The sequence below is a fragment of the Lactuca saligna genome, chromosome 3 (assembly GCF_052625555.1).
Source record: "Lactuca saligna cultivar CGN05327 chromosome 3, ASM5262555v1, whole genome shotgun sequence".
In the NCBI taxonomy this organism is placed as follows: Eukaryota; Viridiplantae; Streptophyta; class Magnoliopsida; order Asterales; family Asteraceae; genus Lactuca; species Lactuca saligna.
The window spans coordinates 47565430-47592803 of NC_136419.1; the positions used below are offsets into that span (position 1 = coordinate 47565430).

General features: G+C 33.3%; 2 protein-coding genes and 1 pseudogene across 2 annotated transcripts; 1 reads left to right on the plus strand and 2 right to left on the minus strand.

Annotated features, from left to right (window-relative positions):
- Positions 1-2541: 2541 nt before the first annotated feature.
- On the minus strand, positions 2542-4023 carry LOC145035456 (uncharacterized). Its single transcript, XM_078984001.1, has 3 exons — positions 3726-4023; positions 2644-2895; positions 2542-2552 (listed from the first exon to the last, which is right to left on the minus strand). The coding sequence occupies exons 1-3, from the start codon at positions 4021-4023 to the stop codon at positions 2542-2544; spliced, it is 561 nt and encodes a 186-aa protein (XP_078840127.1).
- Positions 4024-4440: 417 nt separating this feature from the next.
- Positions 4441-5883, minus strand: LOC145035458 (uncharacterized). Its single transcript, XM_078984002.1, has 5 exons — positions 5719-5883; positions 5480-5581; positions 5250-5390; positions 4932-5202; positions 4441-4667 (listed from the first exon to the last, which is right to left on the minus strand). The coding sequence occupies exons 1-5, from the start codon at positions 5881-5883 to the stop codon at positions 4441-4443; spliced, it is 906 nt and encodes a 301-aa protein (XP_078840128.1).
- Positions 5884-15799: 9916 nt separating this feature from the next.
- On the plus strand, positions 15800-16425 carry LOC145035459 (serine/threonine-protein kinase AtPK2/AtPK19 pseudogene; annotated as a pseudogene).
- The last annotated feature ends 10949 nt before the right edge of the window (positions 16426-27374 follow it).

The following is a 27374-nucleotide window of genomic DNA, read 5'->3' on the forward strand; positions in this document are numbered from 1 at the left end:
TTTAGAGAGAGAAAAAGGATCGCGGTGGTGACGGCGGAAGGGACCCATGACCACTTGGCTTTAAAGCGTGACTGATAATGCACCATGTTTGTACACGTGTCCTCTATTTTAATTTTTATTTTTCTTTTAAATATATAATTTACTAGTTTATAACTGAAACAAGATTATAAAATTAATTATATCAGTGAGAATTTAAAATTATCAATTAATTATTTCAAATAAATTATTAAGTAAAAGATATTTTTTAATTATATAAAATTATAATTGTTAATTTAAATAAATATATAAAATTATATCATTTTATAATTTGTATTAATTTTAATTTAATTTTCATTTTAATTTAATTAAATTAATGTAATTAGAATGAAAATTTTAAATTTTAAAATTTAAAATTGAGAATTAATAGATTGATAAATGATATGCATTAATAAAGAAGTCTAATAGAGTGACACATAGCAAAAGAAGAATAAAATATGCATTAATTAGAATGATTAATAGGATGACACATGTTAAAAGGAGATTAAAACTATTCTTTTATTAGAATAGGATTTGTCCAACAACTAAGCCGTATCTGTTTTCTCCCAAACTACAAAACTGGTCCCTGAGCTTCGTATAGTTGTCGGTTTGTGTCCCTATATTATGAGTTCCTTCAACTCAACCCTTTGAAATTTTCTACCACAATTTTTTAGATTTGTTAATGTAATGCAGAATGCATGTAGTGTAATGTTAATTATATAATCTTGTAGAATAATAAGTAATATTTCGTAATAATATAATGCAAAGGTTATCGAATATTAAACTAATGAATAAATATTTATTTTTTGTGAATTTATTGTTTGGGTTTAAAAGGATAAGCTTCCGTGACACGTTGGATATGGAAAAAAGACCAATTTTCGGCCAACTCATTTGCTAAATTTAGAATGCTGGTAGAAAAAGCTATTAAATCTTCTCAAGTAGAAAATTATTTAAATGTTTTTTTTGCATATTGACAAATCGAGTAGGTGAATAACATGTGAGTGGGATTTTAATATATTTTCAAATGCATATTCATGTGTTATAACATATGACCCCTTTTCCTTTTTTATCCTTGATGGTTTTGACTTTCCATCCATTGTTTTTTGTTCCATCTTTACCTTAAAAAGATAAGTGTCTTCCTATGAAATCATCATAACTTGTAACACCTTTTAATCATCACAAACCAAAACTAATTGCATTTATCTTGTTTATTTTGTTAAAATTTCTAAAATAAGGTAAGGGATGATCTTAATGTTCATGCTTTTGGTGCTCTTAGAGCATTTACATTTCAGTTAACCAAATCAAATTACTAAAAGACAAAATACAAACATATTCCGTTGGCATTGATTATTTGGTTTTTGGGTTTTTCTCCCAAATTCTCAACAACACTATAAAATTTGAAATAAAAAATGTTAATATATAAAAAAAAAAAAAAATACAAAAATACCTCATGAATCGATTATTCAATTTATCCGGTTTATCAAATAAGGTGATTTATATTTGGTTAACCAAACCAAATTACGTAACGACAACATAAACTAACTCAAGTAATCCAAATATCATTTTATTCTGGTTATTAGGTATTGATTTTTTCACACACTTCCCACACATTTCAACTAATAGAAATTTGTAGATAAACAAAAAATAAAGCAAAAAAAATGATTATGAAGTGTCGAATTAAACATTTTCAAAGGTTTTCATAGGAATCACAATCAATTATTATCTGTAACTAAATCTTTTAATTTAGAAATATTTTAAATACTCTAAAAATCGGTTATAGTCATTGATTTTCTTTAATCTTACACTCCAAAGTTGTTTTACATTCTTACATTATATATATATATATATATATATATATATATATATATATATATATATATATATATATATATATATATATATATATATTAGTTTATAACGTTGTTATTATTATAATTATTGTATAGACAAAAAATAAAATAAATTATAAACCAAAAAAAGTAACATAACTTTGATTGTAAGAAAATTAAGAAAATTTAGTTTTTAAAATAAAGATATATTATAAAAAAAATAAGGAATTATAAAGGAAAATTTAATAAAGTCTTATGAACAATAATAATAAAACATGTTATGAGAACTAATATTTTACAAACAATTTATAAATTTCTAAAAACTTTTTAATAAACAACATTAGAAGTTTTATTTGTAAGTCTACCATATTTATCTAAAATTAATGATTTTAATCATTCTCTATTTTGAACTCTAGATACTGCAACATACAATTGACAATATGTAAAAGCCGGATATTTCAAAACCAAACCAACCTTAGATAAGGATTGTCATTGGCTCTTGTTAATTGTAATCGCAAAACAAACAGCTAATGGAAATGGTCTTCTTTGGAATTTGAATGAGTTTTTTTTTTTTTTTTTTTTTTTTTTTTTTTTTTTTTTTCAGATGGTGTTAAGGTCATTCTTGGAATAAATGTTCGATTTCCAATATTACTTCCAGATATGATAACTGCTTCAATAACACATTTGCCCAAAGATATCACATGTAGTCTAGTGCCATTACATAAGTCATTTTTATCAAATTTTCTAGGTAACATTACTGGAACCCCAACTTTCAAAACTAACTTATGATTAAAAAGACCTGGGACTTTAAGATCATTTAAAACATTAGGTAAGTATAAAATGACATCAAATTGATCATCGATAAACTCAGATTCACATAGTTTATATGAACTTAGATATTCGACTTCATCTCCTAGAAATAATGCTAGCAAACGATCATTTATTTTTCCGACAACTTCGTTTTTTGGAGTAAGTATTGCTCTTTCTTGAAAATAAACAAGAATGTTAGAATCTTCAAGAATTGAAGGATATACAAACTCGATTAATGAACCTAAAGGATCATAAGGATCATTAATTAGAAGTAGGTCTGGCAATGGAGCGGGTTTTGACCATGATCCGATCCAAACCCGTAAGAATTATGTGGATTTGGAGTGTATTTTTTGATTCGTTTACCCGTTAACAATCCATACCCGCTAACCATTTTATTAAATGGGTCGGGTATGGATCATCACCGATCCGCTCCATTTATAACCCGCCCCATATAAATTTTAGAATTTACATTAATATTTTATACTTCTTAACGTTTAATTTTAATTCCAATCAAAAGTCCATAGGGCAAAGGCCAAAGAAAAAAACACTTTTACATAGGAATCGATAAGTCGGTTTCTAAACTTATAGACTTCTATCAAGGATCATAATGCCATTCAATTTATATTCATCAAGAAATCATCATATCTATTTCTAATTCAATAAATCATTTTTTAACATGAAAAAAGTTCGCAATTGCTATTCGCTATCATTACAACCGACAATCATAAATCAATTCAAAGTTGTTGTAATAGTGATTTTTAAATCCAATTGAAATTTCTTGAGTATGTAATGTCCTTTTCTAAATCATTTTTTTATTTAAAAAAATATTATTTTAAGTGCTAAGATATAGTATACATTTTTTTATTTAAGAAATTTTATTTTAGGAATTAATTAAAATGTGTTTGATTATTTAAAAAACCTTTGGGTTACAGGGCGGATTTGGATATTCGCTGATTCGGTGGATAAGGGTATGTGTCTGATTATTTAAAACCCTGCGGGTTACAGAGCGGTTTTGGATCGGATTTTGAAATTTTTTAAAAGGGTTTGGATCAAGCCCGATTCGCTTCAAACCCGGTCCATTGCCAGGCCTAATTAGAAGATCATTTGGAATATCAATAATCGTTTCGCCATCGTTAGAACCCCCAAGTTTCCCTTCTCCTATATCAAAAAGCCATTTTGCAAAATTCATTGTCTGTTGAATAGCAGATGTATCACTTCCAACAGTTAGCCTCATATTCTTGGTTAGTTGATAGACTTTGCACTGTTGCGATAAATATGATGAAATTAAGGAAGCATTGACAATGTCTTGTCTACTACCACTTGGGATAACAGGAAGAATATGTCTAAAATCTCCTCTAAAAACAATCATTATCCCTCCAAATGGCTACTTTGAGTTTTTAGGATTATGACACTTGAATATATCTTTCAAAGTTCAATCTAAAGCTTCAAATGCATGCTAGTGAATCATGGGTGCTTCATCCCAAATAATTAATGAGGTTTTTCATAATAAACTGACGAGTTCACTACCTTGTGATATGGAACAAATAGAAACCCCAATAAGAACCATAGGAATTATAAATCGTGAATGTGTCGTCCTGCCACCGGTTAATAATAAAGAAGCAAGCACACTTGACGCAACATTTCAAACAATTTGAGCACTAGATCTAACTGCGGCAAATAATGTCTTCCAAAGATAGGTTTTAACTATTCCACTATAACCGAAGATAAAGAAAACACCTTCTTCATTATTCTTTATTGCAGTCATGATATCATCAAAAATGTTTCGTTACTCAGATGTTAATGAAATAGAAAGCCGATCAAACTTGTTCTTTAAACATGGTATGTCATAATCTAGTTCCTCACTAATAAGACGATTGTTTGAAGAAGATACATAATCAGCATCGGGCAAAGGCATCCTTGTAAATTTTTTGAGACTTGAATTGTTACAAAGTAAAATTTGTTCAATCTCAAACAAAGTCAGGTTCTTAATTTGATCTTCATTAAGTGATAAACCTAAAACAAAATTGGTATAATAATTACAAAAAAATATATAAACAAATTTGTTCTTGAAATAAATTAGTATTGTATATTGATTTAAAAAGGTATTTTAAAATAAATAATTAAAGAATATTATAATATCTGGAAATTTTAATCTTTGTTGTTGAGTGTAAAGAATTCCATCTGATAAGTATTCCCATGTATTTTCCCACACAACATCCGGGATAGACAAGTTATGGGATAATAACATGGTAGCAAATAAGAAATATAAGTAATAACCGGATCCAAATTGACTTGCTTCCTTAATAGCTTTGATGTATTCTTTATCAACATCTAAGAGGTCGAGAGCATAACATGCATCTTTAAATGAAGAACATATTTCACCATTAACCATGCAGATTTCTTCAAATGATTTTGGTCCTTTCACTTTGTTTAAAATAATTCTTAAGAAATATGATTCGCCAAGATTAGGTGACACTGAATGAATTCTACCAATCGAATATTCAACCTCCCATGGCTTCCAAGTTTTTGAATCAAGCTTCCAAACAAGCTTTGTTGGAAATTCAACATAAGTTAGTTTTTTTCTTGTTTGTAAACTTTATTGCACTCCATCCAAGATGTGAACATCGAAGAAGAAGTTGAAGGCTTGTTGGGAACATTGTAAATATCATCATTTGCACCGTAGACAACTTGTTGTTGATAGGAAGATGAAAAGGAAGTCTCATCACTGAATGATTCCTGTAATTAACATCATATCCATAAATTCGTCGGGATGCTTCACATGCAGAAAGATATCTACAATCATAGTATTCTTTTATTTCATCGACTGTATCATCTTTATCACAATCATTGTTGTTTTGTACAAAAGCAACAGTTGCTCTATCTGGACCTTTATTAATATATTTGAATAAATACTTGATGGAAGATCCCTGATTCCACCATTCAACATTTATGTATGTGTGGTATCTTTTCAACAAGTCTTTGTTATATGGAACAACATTTCTGTTATCTAACTAGACACCAGATTTTTCGACAAATGATCCATCATTTTTTTTCTCATATATACAGGAAAACCATTATAATCAATTGAAGTACGTTCAGAGAAATTCTTTGGGAAGTTTTTAGAGCATTTGTTATCCACCATGCAAGGGCAATTAAGATTTTGAGCACAACATGGACCATGTATCATGAACTCATTCACAAGTGAATACAAAGCAGGATCTTGGTGCATGTTAGGAATCTCATCTTAAATAAATTGATGAATATGTTCCACGGTAGGAAGCTTGTAATCAGGTTGCATGAATAGACAAATATGACTGTGAGGCAAATTGCGCTTTTAGAACTCAATTGTATACACAAATGCATATATATATATATAAGTAAACAACTTTGTATTAATAAATTTAATAATGTAGAAAATATAACTATATTTTAAATAAAACACGACATTAAAATATAATATGATTAGTATGAATAAAATTTTTTAAATACCTGCTTAAACCATGCCAAATATTGCATTCTCGCATAGGTCTTTAATCAATGCATCAATTTTGATCTTAAATAACCTACATAGGATATCAGGTCTATCCTCTGGATTATGCGTAGTGTCTTTAAGAAATCTTTGAACTTCTGGCCATTTTGGATTGCATGTTAAGGTTATGAAAAAAATCAGGATATTCAAACTACTTACAAAGCGATATGGCGTCTAAGTAGTTTTGCTTCATGTAACGTGCACCACCAGTAAAAGAAGAAAGTGATATAACACGTTGGCCAAATTTCGAAATATTCTTATTCCCCTCATCTTGAAACTTGCGCAAATTCTCATAAGATTCACATCGAAGAACTTTTTGTTTCTTTCGTATGTAATATCACCTCTTGCTTTCAATCATTGTATAATCATCTACCAAAAACTATTGAAAAAGCCTTCTTGAATTCAAAATCAATGAGAAATAATTATCCATGTCTTGAATTCTATAAGCGAAAAATTCCCGCATTGTAATGTTTGGACACTTGCTATCACTCGAAGACATAACACTTATATGGGGGATGCCAACTCTATAACCATTGTCACCATTTGGAAATATTAGAGGATACTGCAGAGTAAGGTAAGAATGATGTAATTCACTAATGCGATGTAGAGCTCTAGATGAAGTCTGCACCACGATGTCTATGTTATCAATAAAATCACCAATGTATCCTACAATTAAAGCGGCAACCTTAAAAGCAGTTGATAGGTTATATGTCCTTCCATCATGTTGTCTTTTTCTAATAATTTGTAACTTTAGGTCAGCACAAGGATTTGGATTAAAAACATCTCCAACCATCCTATAACATTTGACCAACTCGTTATTTGAGTCCAACATAAGCTTTAAATATTCTATAATTTGAAGATCAGTTGATGTAGAGGCATGCTTGATTCTCCTGTAAATAAAATTATTGTAATATACAAATGAGTAATATAAAAGTAATATTGTTAAAGTGATAATAGAAATAATATTAAATTTGAATATATACCAGAAACATTTTTGTCTATTTGAGGTTTCATTTTCAGTATCATATATGTACAACTGGAAAAATCTTGGTTGACATCCTTTATTAATGGATTAATCAACTTTCCCACCAATCGACGTAAATGAAAACATTGAAATATAACGACGAATGTATTTCATGAAGTATTTTCTTTTAGAATCTATCTCAAGATAAAGTTGTTTGTAACTTTGCGGTGGTTCTTTTAAAGGAGGTAGTTCTACCTTCACATAACCGCAACTGAGAGAAAAGATTTTATTCCATGTTTTATTGCCTCTTGAAGATTGTCTTTCCATAATTTAGCATGATATAGTTCACAAACAACATTATGATCACCATGATCTAAATAACCTGTTAAATAGAACATTATAAAAAATGTAAGTATAAAAAAACTTATAATTACCAACTTCATATGATTATTACCTTTTGATATACCAACATGTATGGGTTGGATAATATCTCCACCATTAATATCATTATCTGTCCTTAAGCCAAATATAGGTATAGGAGATATATGCAGACTTTCTTTTTGAGTTGTGTACTCTTTAAGAAATTTGTTTGGATGATTAATTGTGTGTGGTCGTGGATAAATTGGTTGATTTCTTGGAATTAGAAGATACAGAATATTGTCGGTTGGTTGATAAGTGTGTTGGAGCATTATGTTGACCGCTACAAATAGCTGAAAGAAAAACAATATGATAATCATGTAGTTATTGTAATATAAAATAATATTGTATGTATAATAAAAAAACAGATGCATACATTTGAGATATTTGAAAGTGGAGTCCTAGAATTTAGATGTGAAGGAGATCGCCAGGTTGTAGAATGATATTGAGGTGTCTTCTCAGAGCGGACATTTTCCTTTTGAGACGAAATATGTGTGAGCTTTTTGGAAGAATGTAAATGTTGACGATGATTGAAGACATCAACTACATATAATTATAACTTTGTTAAATAATAATCAGAATTAAATACAATTGGGTAATTTCATAAAACATATAGTTAGGATAATAAAAATAAGTTAAGGACACAAAATAATTACCGTTATGCCTCGTGTTAACAGACCCTTGCAGACGAACTTTGACCATTTGATAAGGTAGATTTATTTTTGAATATTCTATTATCCAAATATAACTTCCTTAGTTTTCGTTCACTACTAGAAAAATAGCCTTTTACGACGCGCAAATCACGACACTCATTAATATATGTTACGCAAACGAGAGTGACATTAAAAAAGTGTCATCTCTTCAGAAAATTTAAGGATTTAGGTCACGCATTATTGCGTGCCTTTAAATTAGTGTCAAAAGTAAAAAAAATTAAAAACACGGAGGGCGCTGTACCTTAAATGCGCGCCCTCTATATGTGTCGCTTTATAATTTTAATGAACGCGCGTTCCTTAGTTACAAGCGGGAAAAGAAAAGCCAAAAAATTAGAAAAGCCCGCTACCCTCCCTGCCCTAAGCATTTTCACGCATCTTTCATTCTCCTCACACTGTTGTGCAACTTCTCAATCAAAGATCGAAGGTTACGATTTCATCTCCATCTCTCGACTTCATCATCTCAATCAAGAAAAAGGGCTTCTGATTTCCATTCATCTACTTCATCGTTGCTGTAGTTTCACCTTCTTCATCTCTCTGCTGTTATTGAGAATACTTGCCAATAGTTTTCTTATTCCCCACTCGATGTTGAAATTTTCAGAAAAAGCCATAATTAAGTATTATACTCTCAAGTCTCAATATTAGAATCCAAACATGGAAGGTGTATGTTCCTTAGGAAGTTCAGGTGGTCTTCGGTTTCATGTTTTCTTTCAACTGGCTGATAGAGACTTTCTAGATCGTCGAGTGGGTTGCGTGACTATGGTTATTCGTTTGCTATAGAGTGTCTATCTCGCGCTTGTGCAAAATGAACCTGCACTAACGAAGCTTGAGATACGGAAACCCTGAGGGTCGAGGAGATAGGGTTTCACTAAACGAGCATTGGACTATCTCGGGAGGTAGTTCTTATTATCTCTGCGTGAGATAGTATTCGTGGAACACCTAATAATCCGATGAATCTCTAAGACTGTGGTTTATCCTAACATGGAAGGTGTATGTTCCTGCATAACCCTTCAACTAACACCAAGGCTGGTGTCAAGCCTATGATCACTTCGGGATCCGGGTCATGAGATTTAACACAGCTACTTTCACACTTGACCAAATATTCTTGGTTGCGAAGGTTATCCTGTGGTTCTCGGTATCCTAGTGTTCACTTCAGAGAATGTATTTCATCGTCTACAGGGCGACAACGATTTCCTCCATGCAATAGGGTGGAGGATGATAAGCACTACCTGTCTGTAACAGGGTGGGCAAAGTGCTTGAGTAGTTAGAGCATCTATTGCCACTACTCCTCCGAAGGTTCTGGGTTTTCTTGGTCTAGGTCAAATCTAGTGAGTATAAAGTCTTCTCACCCGGAACTTTAACAGTTCAACTCGTAGTGATTTTCTTAACTCCGGATCCTATTTTATGGATTAGGGTGAAAGTGTTTCGCGAAGTGGTTCGTGGTAGAGCTCATACCAAGCCTAACCGCAAATATCGCGTGTATGCGAGCAGTATACAGTTGAGGTCAGTGGGACGTTCAGCTGTACGACTCCACCCCAAACCCACAACCCAACGAGGAACAGGGAATAGGGAGGAAACACACACCTTTAATCTTTTTGATCTCAATTATATGCCGCCCTTATGCATATACCTGATTATAGCGGTCAGTCTCATGAGTTCTATTTTCTGGGCTCACGAACCCGATGTGCGAGGTGCGAAGGGTTTTCTGAGGGAATCTACGGAGTATGCTTCGGTTGGTTGTTGTCTTCTGGAGTATCTTGTAGTGTGTTTCGCTTCGGTGTTCATCTGACTACGAGGGATCGGTCAACAGTGTATGGTACCCTCCTTTGAGTACTTCGAAAGGTTTGAGATAAGAGGGACGATTGACAGATCGTATTAGGTTGGTTTATTTGTGTTAGGTTCAGGTTCGGAAGAACCTTTATTTGCCGATATGGCTATGGAGAAATCTCTTTTTACACAGCACTAAGAATGTACACATGGTTGCACAAAGTCAAACCATGATCAATAGAGTCGTTGAAGTTAGCACACTCCAACAGGATATAAAGTGAAGATCGATAGAGTCATGTGCCGAACAGGCACACAAGTTCAAGGCGTCTCGGGTTTCATCCTACGTATCACTACCGCAGATACTTGGACCGGTAGAGTCAACGCGGAACTATAGAGAGTTCTAAGTGTTTCTGAATAGAGTATCTTTTCAAGAACGGATTCTCACAAGGCATTTCTATAATCGCCTCACATATACTAGTCATGTATATTTAAGGTGGGGAGGACTGTTGACTGAGCGACCCCGCCCTAAATCCACAACCAAACGAGGAACAGGAAATGAGGCGACATTCGCTCACTCTAGGTCTGTCCATCTTAAATATACATGGTCGTAACGTATACGTTTAGCCACTATAGTTTTACCTAATGAATTTTAAATTTTATAACAGTGCTGTGACTTTCACCTTACTGGAAAGAATTTGCATTTGAATTAGTCTTTTATTGTTCTTAGTTTAGTTATCCGAGGTCGAGAGACGTACCAAAATCTAATGAGTTCCTTGCCGCTTCTCCCTAAGCAGTAGTGTCAAGTTTCTTCTGTGTCTTTGTCTTTCCCTTTGGTTGGGCAGTCCTTCTTGAAGTGTCCAAACTCGCCACATAGGCGGCAAACCTGTGTGGCCGCCGCATTGGCGATTGATGCAATACGTTCCACCGGAGTTCTGCATACACGAGCAGTATGCCCCTTCATGTTGCACCTAGCACAATAGAGTTCCCGGCAGGCACCATGATGATGGTAGCTGCACTTGCTGCAGTGGGGGAGGTCTCCTAGGTACGGTCTCCTTGAGATCGGGAGGGAAGGGTTGATAGGGGTACAGACTGCCTTAGCTCGTTGCCCTTCGGAAGGTCCTTGAGCCGAGGTACTTCCTTCCTCTATCTTGAGTTTTTTTTCTTTAGTGGGTTCGGTTGAGGTTCTTGGGTGGTTGAGTATGGAAGTGTGGGTAGGTGTTGTCCATTGTCAGGATTGGAATTTTCGACGGGCACCTCGCTAACATTAGCGTTGTTAGCATTTAGGTGAGCCATGACAGCTGCTACGGCTGCGGAGACTGCAGCTTGGAACGTAGCTTCATCAAATAAGAGAGTAGGTTTCTTGCTTGTGGATTGGTTACGCTTCTTCGGTGGCATGGTTTTCCTACACGGAAAGGAATACAAGGTAATGAAAGACGATAGTTAACCCTGGACATTTCTGTCCTGAACGTATTAGGCATAATATTTTTCCCGTGCCTCGGGTATTGGTTGTCTGAGTGTCGACCTACATCCCTATGATGTAGTCTTGGTAATCGAAGTGGGTGTATGAGTATCAGAAAAAGGCCATAAGATGCGAGTCGTTCCTACTAAGTTACCTTTATACTGAGAAAGGTTTCACTCTCCGGCCCGGAGAGATTTGAGAACAGTTTGGAACGAAGCTGCGGAAAGAGAGGCTCATGAGGGCTTATGGCTAAACAACCTCACAGAGGTGTGGGGATCCGTTCTAAGCGTATTACTGGCAACGGGAACAAGGCGATTTACCTAACACATAGCGTGAGCAGTGTAATCACTAACTCACTAAATTGTATTATTTTATGGGTGTATTAGCGTGACGAACACGAGGAAAAGACACTTTTCGGGTTCCACGTACTGGCTCCCTCGGTCTGCCTCGTATCTTTGACTGGAATCAGCGTTGGTTTCCTTCGGGTAGTTTCCTAGGGTTCTCTTCTCGCATGGACATATTAAATTTCTACTCCGCCTTCCCTCTGATTCCAATTATGGGTGTCAGTACTTCATGATGGATGACTGGGAATCTCTGAAGTTTAAGCGAATTCCTCACCGATGTCCATAAAAGAATATGGGCACTTGGTGCTTTCAATAGTCTCGACCCAGTTCATTTATTTCCGAACAGGAAGTCTTCTAAATGAACCTCTTCGGGGTCGGAATCAACTCTTTTGTTATGCACTGAAGTGGGTAGGGTTTTCTACAGGGTTCGTGCGAGAATGGAAATGTCTAAAGAATCCTAATAGATTATTAACATTTCGCTGGATGATCAACATCGAGTCCTGCTACGATTACACAGGGTATACAAATAATATATAGCTTAGATCCGATAGGCCTTCGAATATGTGATACTACTCTAGAACCACATCCCAACGAGGAAAAGGAAATAGAGCGAAACCACACATTCTTAGTCTATGGGATCCTTATTATATATAACCTTGGAAGTATACCCTCTGTAGTTGTAGGTATATCAATAAGGATCTTTTAATTCTCACACCAGGTTATCTATGTATTCCAAATACCCCTATGGTATTTTAACTCTTGTTTGTTTTCTCATCTTCTGAATGTCATTCTGGGATTAGTGTGAATCTTTTAGCGCTCTAAAATACTCCTATAGTATTTTAACTTTATGTTTGGCTCTAGCAAATCCTAGTTGGTAAGTTTCAGACCTGTTGCACACCACAAATCACTCCCGAGCACACATTCATCGCATCTCGAATAAAGGTAGTTGATCAGGTTACATTTATTCCAGCGTACGATTACATAACTGCCCAGATTTGTCTGTAGTGCTCAATATCCGAAGACTTTTATTCTTGTTCTTCTTGTGATACTTGTGTTCGAGTGTTTAGATTCTGGATGTTATTATACTTTGGTAAAATATGGTTATATTTTAAAGTATAATTCTTGGTCAGAGTGTTTTATCCCTTTTGTATTTATAGGCTGTATATCTTTTATGAATTGATATACTTAGCTCACTATAAACAATGCTCTGATACCAATCTGTCACACCCCAAAACCGGAACGGCGGAAACGTTCTGGGGTGGATGACGTCATGTCAAGTATCACAACACATGCATTATAGTAATAAAAGTACAACAAAACATTGCATTAATAGTAATAGTTTTACATGGTTACATTACAACACTTTAAAGTAATACAAGTAAATATAATAAATACAGCAAGGTACTAAGCCATCTTCATCAACAGCTCCGAGGGTGTACCTGTCTAATTGCTGACCTGAGAATACAAGTTATTTGAAAAGCAAGTATCAGCATTTTTACAAATGCTGGTGAGTTCATAAGCATTTAGTGACATTTCATTCAAATAACTTAAGAAAGTAATAGTTTAAGAGATTTCAGTGTATTAGAGTCCTTTCCAGAAAATCCTATATTTTCTTTAATAAAAGCAGCCTTCTACCAAGACTGGTCAGTGATGTAAGGTAAATGTAGTTTTCCTTAAATTGCTATCATTATCAAAATACTGAATTTGATTATTGAGGAAAGCAACGACATCAAGGAATATCATATGCCTCAGCAGTGAGGACTGCTGGCTAAGGCAAAGAACCATAGACTCCAGGGGAGTATCGAACTAACGTCACGCCTGGTTCAGTCTCACAAATGGAGACACAAACCCCAGAAGGTACCAAATGAAAGGTACAGCTGGTAAGGTCTAAAACAGTGTAACGTGGTAAAATCTTGTGCATGCGGGTTATCAATCACATGTGATTGACATGATAACTGGCATGTTTAACTTGTATTCCCCCCTTTAAAACATTTAAAAACATTAAAAGGTTCATTCAGGGGTATGAACTCACCTGGTGTAAGTAGGTCTGACGAGAGTGCTGTTTGGGTGTTCGGTGCCACGTAAGGACTCGAACACACTCAATGACCTATTTAACATATGATAACATATGTTCACATACAGTTATTATATTTAATGCTAATTACACAAATATACGCGCTCAAAGGAGCGGAAAACACTTTTGGTTAAGTGTTTGGGGTCTCGGGTAGCGTTTAAGGGTGCTACGGGTCTCCTATCAGTTGTGGAACTTTGCTAAACTCAAATACCAAGTGTGTGAAGGGTTTTAAAGCATTAACATGGACCATTTTGGAGTTTACGGCCTAACTCAAGGGAGTTTACAGCCGTAAACTCCCAAGGTCATTTTCTTGGGTGTTTGATGCTTCTAGCTTGCTCATGGGATTTTTCTAAGGACTTTTCATAAAAGGCATGAGTGGATTTGAGGCTTCTAAGGGCATTATATTGGAGTTTACGGCCTATGAACACTCCCATGGGAGTTTACGGCCGTAAACTCTCATACCTTGGATTTTGTGAAGTTTAAAGCCCCTAATGCCTTTCTAGTGATTTCTAATGAAGTATGATGCTATTTTGGAGGATTAAAACCATCATCTGAGTGGGTTTTGGGGTGTTTACGGCCTAGATAAATGCTTGGGCCGTAAACTCCAAATCATGCCTCATTTCATTGTGTTTAAGTCCTTAAATCCTTTCTAGCATTTTATAGAAATAGTCTAAGGCCATTTGGGGGACAAAAACCAACATTTTGGCTTAGTTTGGGGAGTTTACGGCCTAAGCATGTGCTTGGGCCATAAACTCATTTTCATCCTTCATTTTGATGTATTTAAGTGATCTAAACCCAAAGGAATAAGCCCTTAATTTATGTGTTAAGCCCTAGTGTGGTTTGGGAGTGTTTTTGGGGCCTTTTAACATGATTTTGAGGTGTTTACGGCCTAAGCTTGTGCTTGGGCCGTAAACTCTCTTTTAACCCCCAAATCCATGAGTTTTAATGTTTAAACACTCCTAGGCTAATACCTCAATTTATTTCCAAGCCATTAGGGACAAGTTTGGGTCGTTTTGACCTTGTTTTGGGTGTTTACGGCCTAAGGAGGTTCTTAGGCCGTAAACTCCTTTTTCATAGCTTCTAAGTCTGATTTTTGGGCTACAAACACAAATCAATATGTTTAGAATAAGCTAGGGTAAGCGGACTTACAATTTAGAAGCGTTTGGTTGCGGTTTCGGGGCGAAAACGGGTCTAGAGAGAGAGTATAGAGAGAGAGTGTAAAAAGTCTCCAATGGACTCCACTCACCCTTACATAGGGTTTTGAGTCAGGACACAGTGGAATTCTACCCAATACTGCCGTTAAACGGGGCTTTTGGTCGCACCCGATTTAGTGGTCGTAATAGTAAACTAATATTTTCCAAGTAAATGGAAATATATGCTATGTATTTTATTTCCTTTTATCACGACTTAACGGCATATAAACATACATAATTGAAATGTTTATTAAACTTGACGACTTCTCATTAACGGAACTTTTGAACAGTGGAATATTCCGTTAGCGGTAACGGAGAAATGTAACGGGACAACTTGGGTTGTCACATCTTAGACTTTGTCATCGGTAGAAATCGGAGGACCTTTGGGGTTTGGACAGATCGAAGGAAGAAGAATGAAGAAGTGGTGGTCTTTGGTGATTGAAGGTAAACGGATGGGGTTTTCTTGAACCTCACAGGTCGTATTCTTTCTTAGATTTAATGCTTTCCATGAATCTTTTTTGGTGATTCCAACACACACATAAATCAGCATTCTCTCAATTTTCTTTGAAAATCCAATTGTTTACTTAAACTTCCTTCTAATTAAAGCCATTGGTAGAAGCCTTTCATCAGCTCGAATCTTAGTATCTTTCCATCCATAGTCTGTAATACTAATACAAACGCGAACAAAACACTCCTTTCTGTTTTCCAATTTCCACAATGGTTTCTTCTCAATTAACTGCTTTAATTGAAAACAAGCCATTCAAATCCTCCAAGAACTATTTCCAATTCCCAAAAAACCCTCCCAATGAAACATCAGATACTCTTGAATTGGACTTTTCTGATACATTTGGTCCTCTCCCACTGCCAGCTGGCAATTCTGAAATTCCAAGCGATGACCCTGTGGTCATTTACAGTCGTTCACATTCTTTAGTGGGTCCTACGCCATGTGTAAGCCACTTGCTGAATCTAAGGAAGTTAACCATATGTGAAACGGATGAATCATTGGAGGATTTCAGTGATGTGATAGATAAAGAGATTGAAGAAGAAGATTCTGAAAATGCTTGTAAGGTGAAAACCATAGGGCTTGAAGATTTTGAAGTCATGAAAGTTGTGGGGCAAGGGGCTTTTGGTAAAGTGTATCAAGTGAGAAAGAGAGATAGTTTGGAAATATATGCAATGAAAGTTGTAAGAAAAGATAAGATTGTGGAGAAAAATCATGCTGAGTATATGAAAGCAGAGAGAGATATCTTGACAAAGATTGATCATCCCTTTATTGTCCAGCTTCGTTACTCTTTCCAGGTACTTTTTTTCTAAATTCCAAAACTACCCTTTTTGTTTCTGTCTATGCTCACTCTTTTAATCTTCAGACAAAATATCAACTTTACCTCGTTTTGGACTTTGTGAATGGTGGACATCTTTTTTTCCAGCTATATCATCATGGACTGTTTCGGTGAGTTTTATTTATTTATTTATTTATTTGTTTTTGTTACTTTAAAAATAAAATAAACTGATTAAGAATTTATGATTATGATTGTTTCAGAGAGGATTTGGCACGTATTTATGCTGCAGAGATTGTTTCACCTGTTTCTCACCTTCATGCAAATGGGATAATGCATAGGGATCTTAAGCCTGAAAATACACTACTTGATGTGGATGGACATGTACTTTTTTTTTGTTTTCTCTCTCACAAACACACACAGTTCTTTTATTAAACATGTGAGTTTATTTATTTAGGCATTGCTTACGGATTTTGGGCTAGCAAAAGAGTTTGATGAAAATGCAAGATCAAATTCTTTATGTGGAACAGTAGAATACATGTCACCTGAAATTATTCTTGGTAAAGGCCATGACAAGGCTGCTGATTGGTGGAGTGTTGGAATCTTGTTGTTTTGATCATGAATTGATAAACTAATAAAAGGATTCACAGATGGCTGAGAATTTGGCAGAGGGCGATTTTTGTCAGGTCTGCATAAAACAAATTGAATCAGATTCTTTATCAATTATAATATAAAATCATTAAACTGATTTTGAGCTTGTGTTTATATATATATATATATATATATATATATATATATATATATATACTTGCTCTTTTTGTAGAATCTACCAAGGTTCCTACCTGAGAATCTTGAGAATAATAAAATGTTGTACGAACGAGTACGAACGAGTTAGTGCGATTGCAGTAAAGAAAGGGTGCACTTCATCACAACTAGCATTGGCGTGGGTTCACCACCAGGGGAAAGATGTTGTGCCCATACCAGGAACCACTAAAATTGAAAACCTTCAGCAAAACATTGGAGCTTTATCTGTGAAACTAACACCACAAGACATGGTTGAACTTGAATCTCCACTGGGTAATTTCTTGTCCTTCCCAACTCCCAAGTCTTAGTTATGAACATGCTTATGGATGTTTGTTTGGACAAACATAACTTAGTCATTGATCCAATGTTCAAGGTCTTGAAACAACTGCAACATTTGATCCCCAAACGGACGAGTTTGTCCTTCACAGTCCTACTTTAACTTCAAGAAATGCAAGTAACATGAAATGGATTGTTCTTATATAAAGATCCCCCCTTTTCTCTTTGTTTTTCCACTTTTTGATATTTTTTCGTATTTTCTAATTCAACTTTGTTTCCACTCTCTTAATCTTTTCTTTCGTGGTGGCCTGGTGGATTGGGGAAAGTGTCAAGATCTCATCTACAACACCACTAATAATATTCAAAGGTTGACTATCCAATAATATTTTGGCCCTGGTGATAAGTTGCTTGTTCTATCTTTAGCTGCAGCAAGGGCAGGGAAATCAAAGGTAATCTGAAATTCGATTATATAAGTTTTTAATGAGTCTCTATTTAATTGAAACTGATTTTAATTTTTACATTCTTTGGTTGATTTTTGGATTACCAGTTTATTATAAGGGATGGAACAAACATGTATGATTTCACATATGTTGAGAATGTTGCACATGCTCATGTATGTGCTGAAAGAGCTCTAGCTTCAGATGGATCTGCCTCAAAGAGAGTTGCAGGAGAGGTAATTTAAATAAACGTTTTCAATTTTACTTGAGACAATATAATATATGGAGTTTTTATTATTTTTTAAGTTTCCAGGCTTACTTTATAACGAGTATGGAACCAATAAAATTTTGGGTGTTCATGTCACTTATTCTTGTTGGGCTTGGGTTTGAATGGTATATTCTTGATTTTTGGTTTATTTTCAAGGTAAGATTAAAGCTCCACTTTGTCTTTATTTCTGATTTTTTGTAGTTTGCAGGCCAAGAATCAAGATTCCTGCATCTATTGCAATAATCTTTATTTATTTTTATTTTTTAATGTGTTTGGAATTGGATTAGTTATGATGCTTTGACCTAACTCTAACTTATATATTGTTTTGTTAAGCTCTAGATTCCAAAAATGAAAGCTGTCAGTGACACTAAAGACCTTAATTATCAAGAAACGTAGGATGCTATGACAATCAATGTATGTGTTATAATTCATATGGATAGCGATTTTACTTTTCATGTCATTGTTATTTATTTCTTTTTTTGTTTGTAGTTTCTTGCAAAAACTTTGGATGTTGTTCAAGACATTGATTGGGTCATTTCTCTTGGAAATGCTTTTGCAAAGCAGTATGAGCTTTATACATATGATGATGAGCATTCTGCACCACTTCACAGGTATGAACTCATTATCATTATCATTACATTTTTTTTAATTAAATTAGCTTATTGAGAGTATTCTTCTCCTACAAATGTCTTGGTATACTTCTTCAGAAAGTTGATAACATGATTTATGTTCGTGATAAAATCGTCTAGATGTACAAACAAGCAAATAATCTAGATTTCAAGTATTCCAGCACCTTGATAATTATTACATTGCTATGTTTCACATTTAACCCTGTTTTCTAATATTGTTTTGGTTGAACATGTTATTCCTCAAATTTTAACAGATTCTTGAATTGTGACTCACCCCTGCAGCTTTCTGAATGCAGGCTTATTTTGGTGCTGGATTAAGTGGAGTTCTGACTTGGTGTGTGCGAGTGGGAAGGAACCAACCCAATGCCCCCGGAGTTCTGGCACCTTCCATCTTTACTTCCTATGTATCCAGGTTAATCTAATCGTATTAATTCATGTCTCAAAGTGTGTATTCCAATATCAGGTATCATGATTTGTGTATTTATAAAATTTTGAAATAGGGGCTTGTTCAATGCTTTAGCTGTGTTTGCTCTAAGGGAGATCAACTTATCAAAATTAAGTTACTTTTTCACCCTTTTATTTAATATTTTTGTGATTGAATGAAAGTCTTAATGAAAGTAATTGACAACCCTTTCTTTGTAAATGATGTTGTGATTGTGGGAGAGGTGTTGTGTTTTTCTCTGTTGCTAGGTAACCTTCTCAACAACAACATTCTACTTAAGCAGGTGAGTAATCAAGATTAAGGGAGACTTGTAATCATGTTTGACATTCCTTTCTAGTAACAAACAGAGTTGTATGATTATTTGTTAGTTTTATAGGAATGTATAACCCATGTTAGCAATGTATTATTTTTGTTTAACATTTGAATGATTCTTTGTATGACATTATAATTTGTGCAATTTATTTTATTTTTTGAGTATGAAATTTTATTTTATATTATGCAATGGATTGTATTTTTTGTATATGGTATTTTATTTATATTATGAGAAATTAAATGCAAATTTAATTTAAAAATTAATAAATATATAAATTTATTTTTTTTAAACATTTAAATTTACGATACGCAAAAATGTGTGTCGTCTTCATTTATGACATGACCTTTCTTGACATGGGCTTTCTTGATACGCATTGCATGTCATTAACACGCGCGTCGTAAGGTTACGACACGCGAATGCGTGTCGTCTTCCTTTATGACAGGGCCTTCCTTGATACGCATTGTGTGTCGTAAACGCGCGTCGTAATTGCGCGTCGTAAATGTGCGTCGTAAATGCGCGTCGTCTCTCTTTATGACAGGGCCTTCCTTAACACGCATTTGCGCGTCGTCTGAGCCTTTTACGACGCGCAATGAGCGTCGTAAAAGGTTGTTTTTCTAGTAGTGGTTACTCTTTAGCTGAAGTAGAATCAATTTTTCTCTCGGAATCTATAATAGAAATAAAGTTTAATTAAAATATAATCTATAACCTAAGTTTGTAACTTATGTTTGTATTTATTATGATTTGTTTTTTATATACCTGCATGTAAGGATTGAATAATATGTAGACCATTAATATGATCATCTGTTGGAATATAAATATAGGAGATATATGTGCAAACTTTATTTCTAAGTTATGCACTTTTAGAGAAAATTGTTTGGATGACGGTGTTCGACAGTTATAAGGATTGGTAGATAAAGCTGAAAAAAATATGTAACTTTTTAATCATGTAGTTATCGTAATGTAAAAGAATAATCCATGTATTATTATTATTATTATTATTATTATTATTATTATTTGATATATTGGATAGGGGAGCCATATAATTGATATTTGAAGGAGATTGGAAACTTGAGAATCATTGAGAAATTTTATCAGAGTTGGTTTTTAAATGCTGACGATGACCGAAAACATTAGCTACACATAATTTTAAATATAGTTAATAACGAAAAAAATCATTAATATCAATTAATTATATAGATATGAAATGTTTATATTATTTAACAAAGAACATAGTAATTATACAAAAAGTAATAATAATAACATACAAAATAATTACTTTTTTGGGTAATGTTAAAAGGTTGTGATGTAGATGAAGTACGACCATATGATATGGTAGATATTTTTTTAAATTGTCTATTATCCAAATATAATTTCCTTAATTTTTGTCGTTCTTAAGCTGAAGTGGAATACATGGTATATTCTATCATATGTATATGAAATAATAAATAATTAGTATTTAATATACAAATTGTATGTTAAATAAAAAGATATGTATAATGTTACAATTATAAAAAAATGTTATAAAACAAATATAAAATATGATTAATAGTTTAAAAGTATTTGAAAAAGGTAATTATCGTATTTTACCCTCATGTTTTTGAATCAATGAAAAAATAGATTTGAAAATGCAAGGCCATTTCAATGGCCGCCGTCAATTGGTGTCAACCGTGAGTGTGAATGACCATCAACTGGGAATCAAAATAAAACATATAACTTATTTTCAAAGAGCAAATAAATAAAATTTTAAATTAGTTACTTTTTAACTAACGAATTAAAAATAATAATCGAAATATTAAAGGATTTAATAAATAAACTAATAATCTTAGTCTTAAAAAAACAAAATGATTATAAAAGTTTAATAAAACATAATCACATTTCAATCAAATAAATCTATTTTGATTTCATTTCTATACACATTAATAATTTGCATATAACACTTTCTAGTAAATTTTTTTGCTTAAAGTAAATATTTCAATACAAATAAGACCTAATATAGAAATTGATTTTTTATCATGATAGACTTTCTATATATCATATAAATCAAAGATAGAATTAATTTTAATAAGAAAACTAAAAGATAATTTAAAAAGTATCAGTAAGAGTGGACTTGTGGTTATTAGAAATTGGCTACAAAACTTTTTGGATTTGGCTCCTTAGTTCCTTGGACTTTAAAGACTTATACCACAAGCTTTAAGCATTTAACTTTAATATAAAAAACATAATAACGAAATAACAATTGTATCCTTTCTTGAAAATGCATAAAATCAGAAAATGAAGCAAAAAAAATCTTGTGCCTCATGCTTCAAAAGTTGTACATAAGAATTATTAAATGTGGAAAAAACTACCCTATTTAACGTAAATCTCAGCTACATTTCCAATACTTTGGTAAACCCAATAAACCAGAATTCAGCCAAGTTTTCTTTAATTCCTTAAAAAAAAAAAAAAGATAAAACAAATACAAAACAAACAATAATGTTTATATATTATATACTCTATGTATTAATGTTCTTAGTTTTTATCACGTAAAAGCTACCCACAAGCACTGCAGAATACTATCAGTAAAGTAAATGATGAGAGGATTTTCAAAAACAAATAAAAAAATCTAATCAACGATGAGTCGTGTAGCAATGACGGACGAGATTTGGAGAGTCCTAGAGGGTAGTGATGTCCTATGGGTCTACCAACGGCGCTTGATCGTAGGCTGACAGACGGAGGCAAAAAGTGTAGCCGATTGTAAGATGTATTTCATTCGGTTAGTCAGCGAGAGGCCGACAGCTGAAGAAGAGACTGAAAACAAAGAGTCAGAACTGAGAACGAAGAGGGATTAGAGCATCATCAACATATTTCAGCAAATGATTTTAGCTTTTTTGGGTCTAGGATTTTAACTTTCTTTGAATATTTATCGAATTTTAAAAATTTTCACTCCTCACAGGATGAATTTTTTGTAAAAATGAAGGCAAGTGGAATATGGAAAAGTCAGACGTGGTTGATTTTAAAGTAAAAAAGATAAGTAATTGATTTCTATATATATGGTTTGCTAATTTGAAGCCTGAAATTGGGGATTGAATTGCAATATGAAAGAATGATTTTTATTGATTCTAAACTAGTTGTGAAACCCGTATGTTATACGAGTTGGATAAAACAAAAAACTTAAATATGAAGGTTAAAACAAAAATTTATTTAAATTTGAAATTTAAAATTTGAACTTAAAACATATTAAATACTATATGAGTTGTAATATTGTAATTTATTGGTTATTTTCAATTAAGACAATTATTAATTAAGGTGCAAATATGATGTGTTAATTAAGAAAGATAAAAAAATAAGAAAATGACAAATAGAAAAAAAAAACATTTATTAATAAAATGACAAGTATCAAAACTCATGAGAGATTGACATAAAAAAAAAAAAAAAAAAAAAAAAAAAAAAAAAAAAAAAAAACTTTCAAGGAGGATTCAAGCTTGAATACAATATCTAGGTTAGCCACTTGTTCTTTCCTAACAATACTTTTCTTAGCTCGTATCCCAAAAAACACTCCAAATCCCTTAGTAATGCAATATAATTAAGAAAAGAATTAATAATAGTCAAACGTGGGGATTATTTAATAAAATATACACTTTAGTGTTTATACATCCACACTTACATCAATATATTGAAATTGTAACGAATTTATGTTGATGGCGGATTTTAGTAACTTCATTTTCTAATAAATTCACACTTAAACTTTTATGAAGTTGTTTTCTTGCATGTTTAATTGATTAAGACTTATATAGATTTAACAACATAAGTTTTTAACTGTATATATATAAAACATAGAATAGATCGGCATAATCTTGACCTTGAAGAAAAAATTTACAAATGTAATCATGTTATATACACAAATATAGAATTTAATAATATGCCCTTTAGGATTTTTAATATGTTTTCTTCTTTTTCATGAACTAAATGATTCCGAATACACAAATATAAGCTCCGTTTTTACGTTATTTATATCCACGCGTAGGTAGTGACGTGATCTACAACTTTCATTCAAACTTTGTCAGCTAATTTTGACTTTATTTTTAAAGTTATATTTTAACAGACTTAGACTGTTAAAGTCCGTTAAAAATTCATAAGTTTGTCATCTGACATCCGTTTTCGTCTGTCTTTGTATCGTTGAGCTCCTATTAACGAGATATTTGATTCTCATTTTGGTTGTGTCGGCTAATAATCCATCGATCTAAAATTTGATTTTCAGACTATGTCCTGTTATGCTAAATCTTAGAAATTTAACTTCCTCATACGAAGTCAGATTTGGAAGTTCTCTATACGCATGCTCTCGGTTTAACGTATACTACTACTTTCATTTAGATCTCTAAGTCTAAAAAGTAGTCTATTAAAAACTCACATTTTACGTTATGCGGCATCGTGTCGGCTTTGTCGTAAAACTTTGACGGGTCATGACTTATTCATTATTAGTCGTATTTCAACATTTTTTATATGTGCGGAATCCTTGTGACATATACTATAACTTGGTTAAGATTATTTACTTTAAATAATCTTCTTTCAAAAATTCATTTCCGATGCTTATTGTTTTCGAATTGACTAGCTCGAATCTACGAGCTTTACATATAACGACTTGGAATCATCGATATAGGTTACTTATAAGTTCCTAGTAACGACTTATAACAAAATAAATGGAAGCAAAGTAAATGTAGCTCACTTATGGAGTACTATAGAAGAGAAGAAGGATCTAAGAAAGCAAAATACTATAGAATAGAAGAAGGATCTCCTACTCAAATATACTACTTAGATGAGTAATCAGGGGTAGTGTAGGGCTTCGTCGTAGAGCATAAATAAAGGAAAATGGGCTAAATGACGAGTATTTCAGAGCAAAATCAATTGAAATGGTGTAATGATTGAAGAAGGAATAAGGTGCTATTTATAGGGAGATTTCATAGGATGTGTTCCATATATTAGGGTGGTGCGTCGCGCTCTTGGTCAGGACATAGTAATGGGGCGAAATGTTGTCGTAGCATGTGGAAAAAAGTGGGTGGGGCTATGTGGTCTTGTCCGACATGTCGTGCTCCTAAATCGCATACGTACTGATTTTGAGACTTTCAAAATTGCATAACTTCTTCATATGAACTCTGTTTTGGTGTTTTTTATATCCTTGAAGAACTCTCGACAAGATCTACAACTTTTGTTTAGATTCCATCGGAAAAATTTCACATTATATTTTTCACACGGGCTTAGACTGTTAAAGCCCATATAAAAAGCATAACTCTCTCATCCAATGTCCGTTTTTGACATAATTTATATTGTTAGAATCCTATTAACGAGGTCTTCAACTCTTATTTAGATTATTTTGGCTAAAAGTCGGCCAATCTAAAATTCAATTTTTGAGCAGAATATTGTTATGTAGAATCTTAGAAAAGTTTTATCTTCCTCTCACGAAGTCAGGTTTGGACGTTGTCTATGTGCACGCTCTTAGTTTAACGACTAATATGACTTTCATTTAGATCACTAATACTAAAAAGTAATTTATCAAAAATCTACTTTTTACGATATGCAGAGCCATACCTGTTTAATCGCGAAACCTTTTGAAGAAGTATTACGTCTTCAAATGAAGTCGGATTTAAACGTTGCTTATATCTCCTGAATCCTTATAATGTATACTACAACTAAGTTAAGATTATTTATCCTACGTAATCTTTTATCTTCGATGCATATTTTAATTTTTATTTATTTTATTATTAAATACTCATGTAATTTACACATAATATCGTATAAAACACGTAAGCATATAAATATATGAATAATCATTTCTTATCCATTCATATAAAGATTACAATGGTTGACCAAAGTGATTACAAACTATGACTAATCTAGTAAGAAGTGCAGGAGTTACAATTTCATACTAGTAAAGGCATTAGTTCTTGATACTAGATCTGTTTTTCACATATGCTTGGTATTGCAGGAACTGAAGAATGAAGTCTTGAGATTGAAAGAGATCCATCCACTTATGGAATTGAAGAATTGTTTTATGATGCATTAGCTGGAGAGATTAAGTTGAAGATTGAAGTAGAGTTATGAATAGTTTAGCTTATTTTACACAACTGTTTGCTAATTGTTAGAAATGACACGAAGCATTATTTCTTTTCATGCATTGTTTCGACAAGGATTTTGATATTATTTAAATGATACGAATGGTTTAATTTTAGCTTATAAAAAAGGTGTTTTTATGTTTGAAGTTTTACCTTGTAATGATGTGTATGAAACTATGGTTTGTGTTGATAGCTTAGGCAATAGTGTATTAAATATTGATTTGTCTAATGGTGTACACAAAGCATGCTTGTGGCATTGTCATCTTGGACACATTAACAAGAAACGCATCTCCTAACTCTAAAAGGATGGAGTTTTAGAATCATTTGGATTAAGGTCAGATGATGAATGTGAATATTGTCTTTTGGTTAAGATAAAAAAATCAACTTTCAATGGGCCTTGTTAAAGAGGTGAAGGTTTGTTGGACCTCACACATACAAATGTATGTGGGCCCCTCAGATCAACCACAAGGGATGGAAATCAATTCTACGTGACATTTATGGATGATTGTAGAAGATATGGATATGTCTACTTAATCAAATATAAATCAGAAACCTTTGAAAAGTTCAAAGAGTTTAAACACAGTCGAGAATGAACTAGCAAGAAGATAAAGATGCTTCGATCTAATAGAGTTAGAGAGTATCTTAGTATCGAGTTCCTCGACTATCTCAAGGAATGTGGAATAATGTCACAATTGACTCCTCCTAGGACACCACAACTTAATGGTGTGGTTGAAAGGAGATATTGAACCTTGTTAGACATGGTTCGTTCCATGATGAGTCGAGTTGCACTTTCTATTTCTTTCCAGGGGTATGAATTAGAGACAACCACCCATATTCTTAATCTTGTCCCTACTAAGAAGGTTTCCAAAACACCTCACAAGATATGAATAGGGAAAGTTCCCTCGATAGGCTACATCAAGGTTTGGGGCTATGAAGTTTTCGCTAGACAGGGGTCTCATGAAAAACTAGAACCTAGAAGTGAGAAGTGTATTATCATTGGTTACCCACAAAATTCCTTTGGATACTTCTTCAACAGACCTAGTGATAACATGGTCTCTGTAGCTCAAAGAGGAGTTTTTCATGAGAGAGAGAACTCATATTCAAAGAGGAGAGTAAGAGTGCTATTGATCTGGAAGAAATTCCAGAATCAACCAATGAAGGAGCCTTAGAAGACACTAGCTCTCAACCAGAGGACGAGACTCCTATTGATCCCATTGAAAATTCATTACCTCCTCACCGATCCAGTAGAGTTAGCATGCCACCTAAGTTCTATGGTTTCCATATAATGTCAGATGGTGGCACATTTATCAGTGATGGTACACTTGTAAATTTGGATGAGCCAACTAACTACAAGGAAGTGATGATGAGCCCTGAGGATGTCAAATGGAAAGAGAAAATGGATAACGAGATTCATTCCATGTATGACAACCAAGCTTGGAATTTAGTTGATCACGTACTAGGTCAAAAGTCAGTTGGTTGCAAATGGATCTTCAATAAGAAGATTGCCATGGATGGGAAAGTAAACACATTCAAAGCACAGGTAGTTGCAAAGGGATTTACTCAAACCTTTAGGGTTGACTATGATGAGACCTTTTCACCATTTGCTAAGATCAAGTCAATTAGGATAATGCTTCCCATATCTGCATTCCATGATTATGAAATCTAGCAGATGAATGTCAAAACTTCTTTCCTTAATGAGAAGTTAGCTGAGGATGTTTACATGATTTTACC

Coding starts and splice junctions, on each gene's coding strand:
- LOC145035456 (XM_078984001.1), bottom strand. CDS start 4,023: ATGATTGTTTTTAGAGGAGATTTTAGACATATTCTTCCTGTTATCCCA. Junction 2,896..3,725: donor TAGGCCTGGCAATGGACCGG/GTTTGAAGCGAA, acceptor ATGATCCTTTAG/GTTCATTAATCGAGTTTGTA.
- LOC145035458 (XM_078984002.1), bottom strand. CDS start 5,883: ATGCACCAAGATCCTGCTTTGTATTCACTTGTGAATGAGTTCATGATA. Junction 5,203..5,249: donor CTTGGATGGAGTGCAATAAA/GTTTACAAACAA, acceptor TTTCCAACAAAG/CTTGTTTGGAAGCTTGATTC. Junction 4,668..4,931: donor AGCAAGTCAATTTGGATCCG/GTTATTACTTAT, acceptor ATTTTGTTTTAG/GTTTATCACTTAATGAAGAT.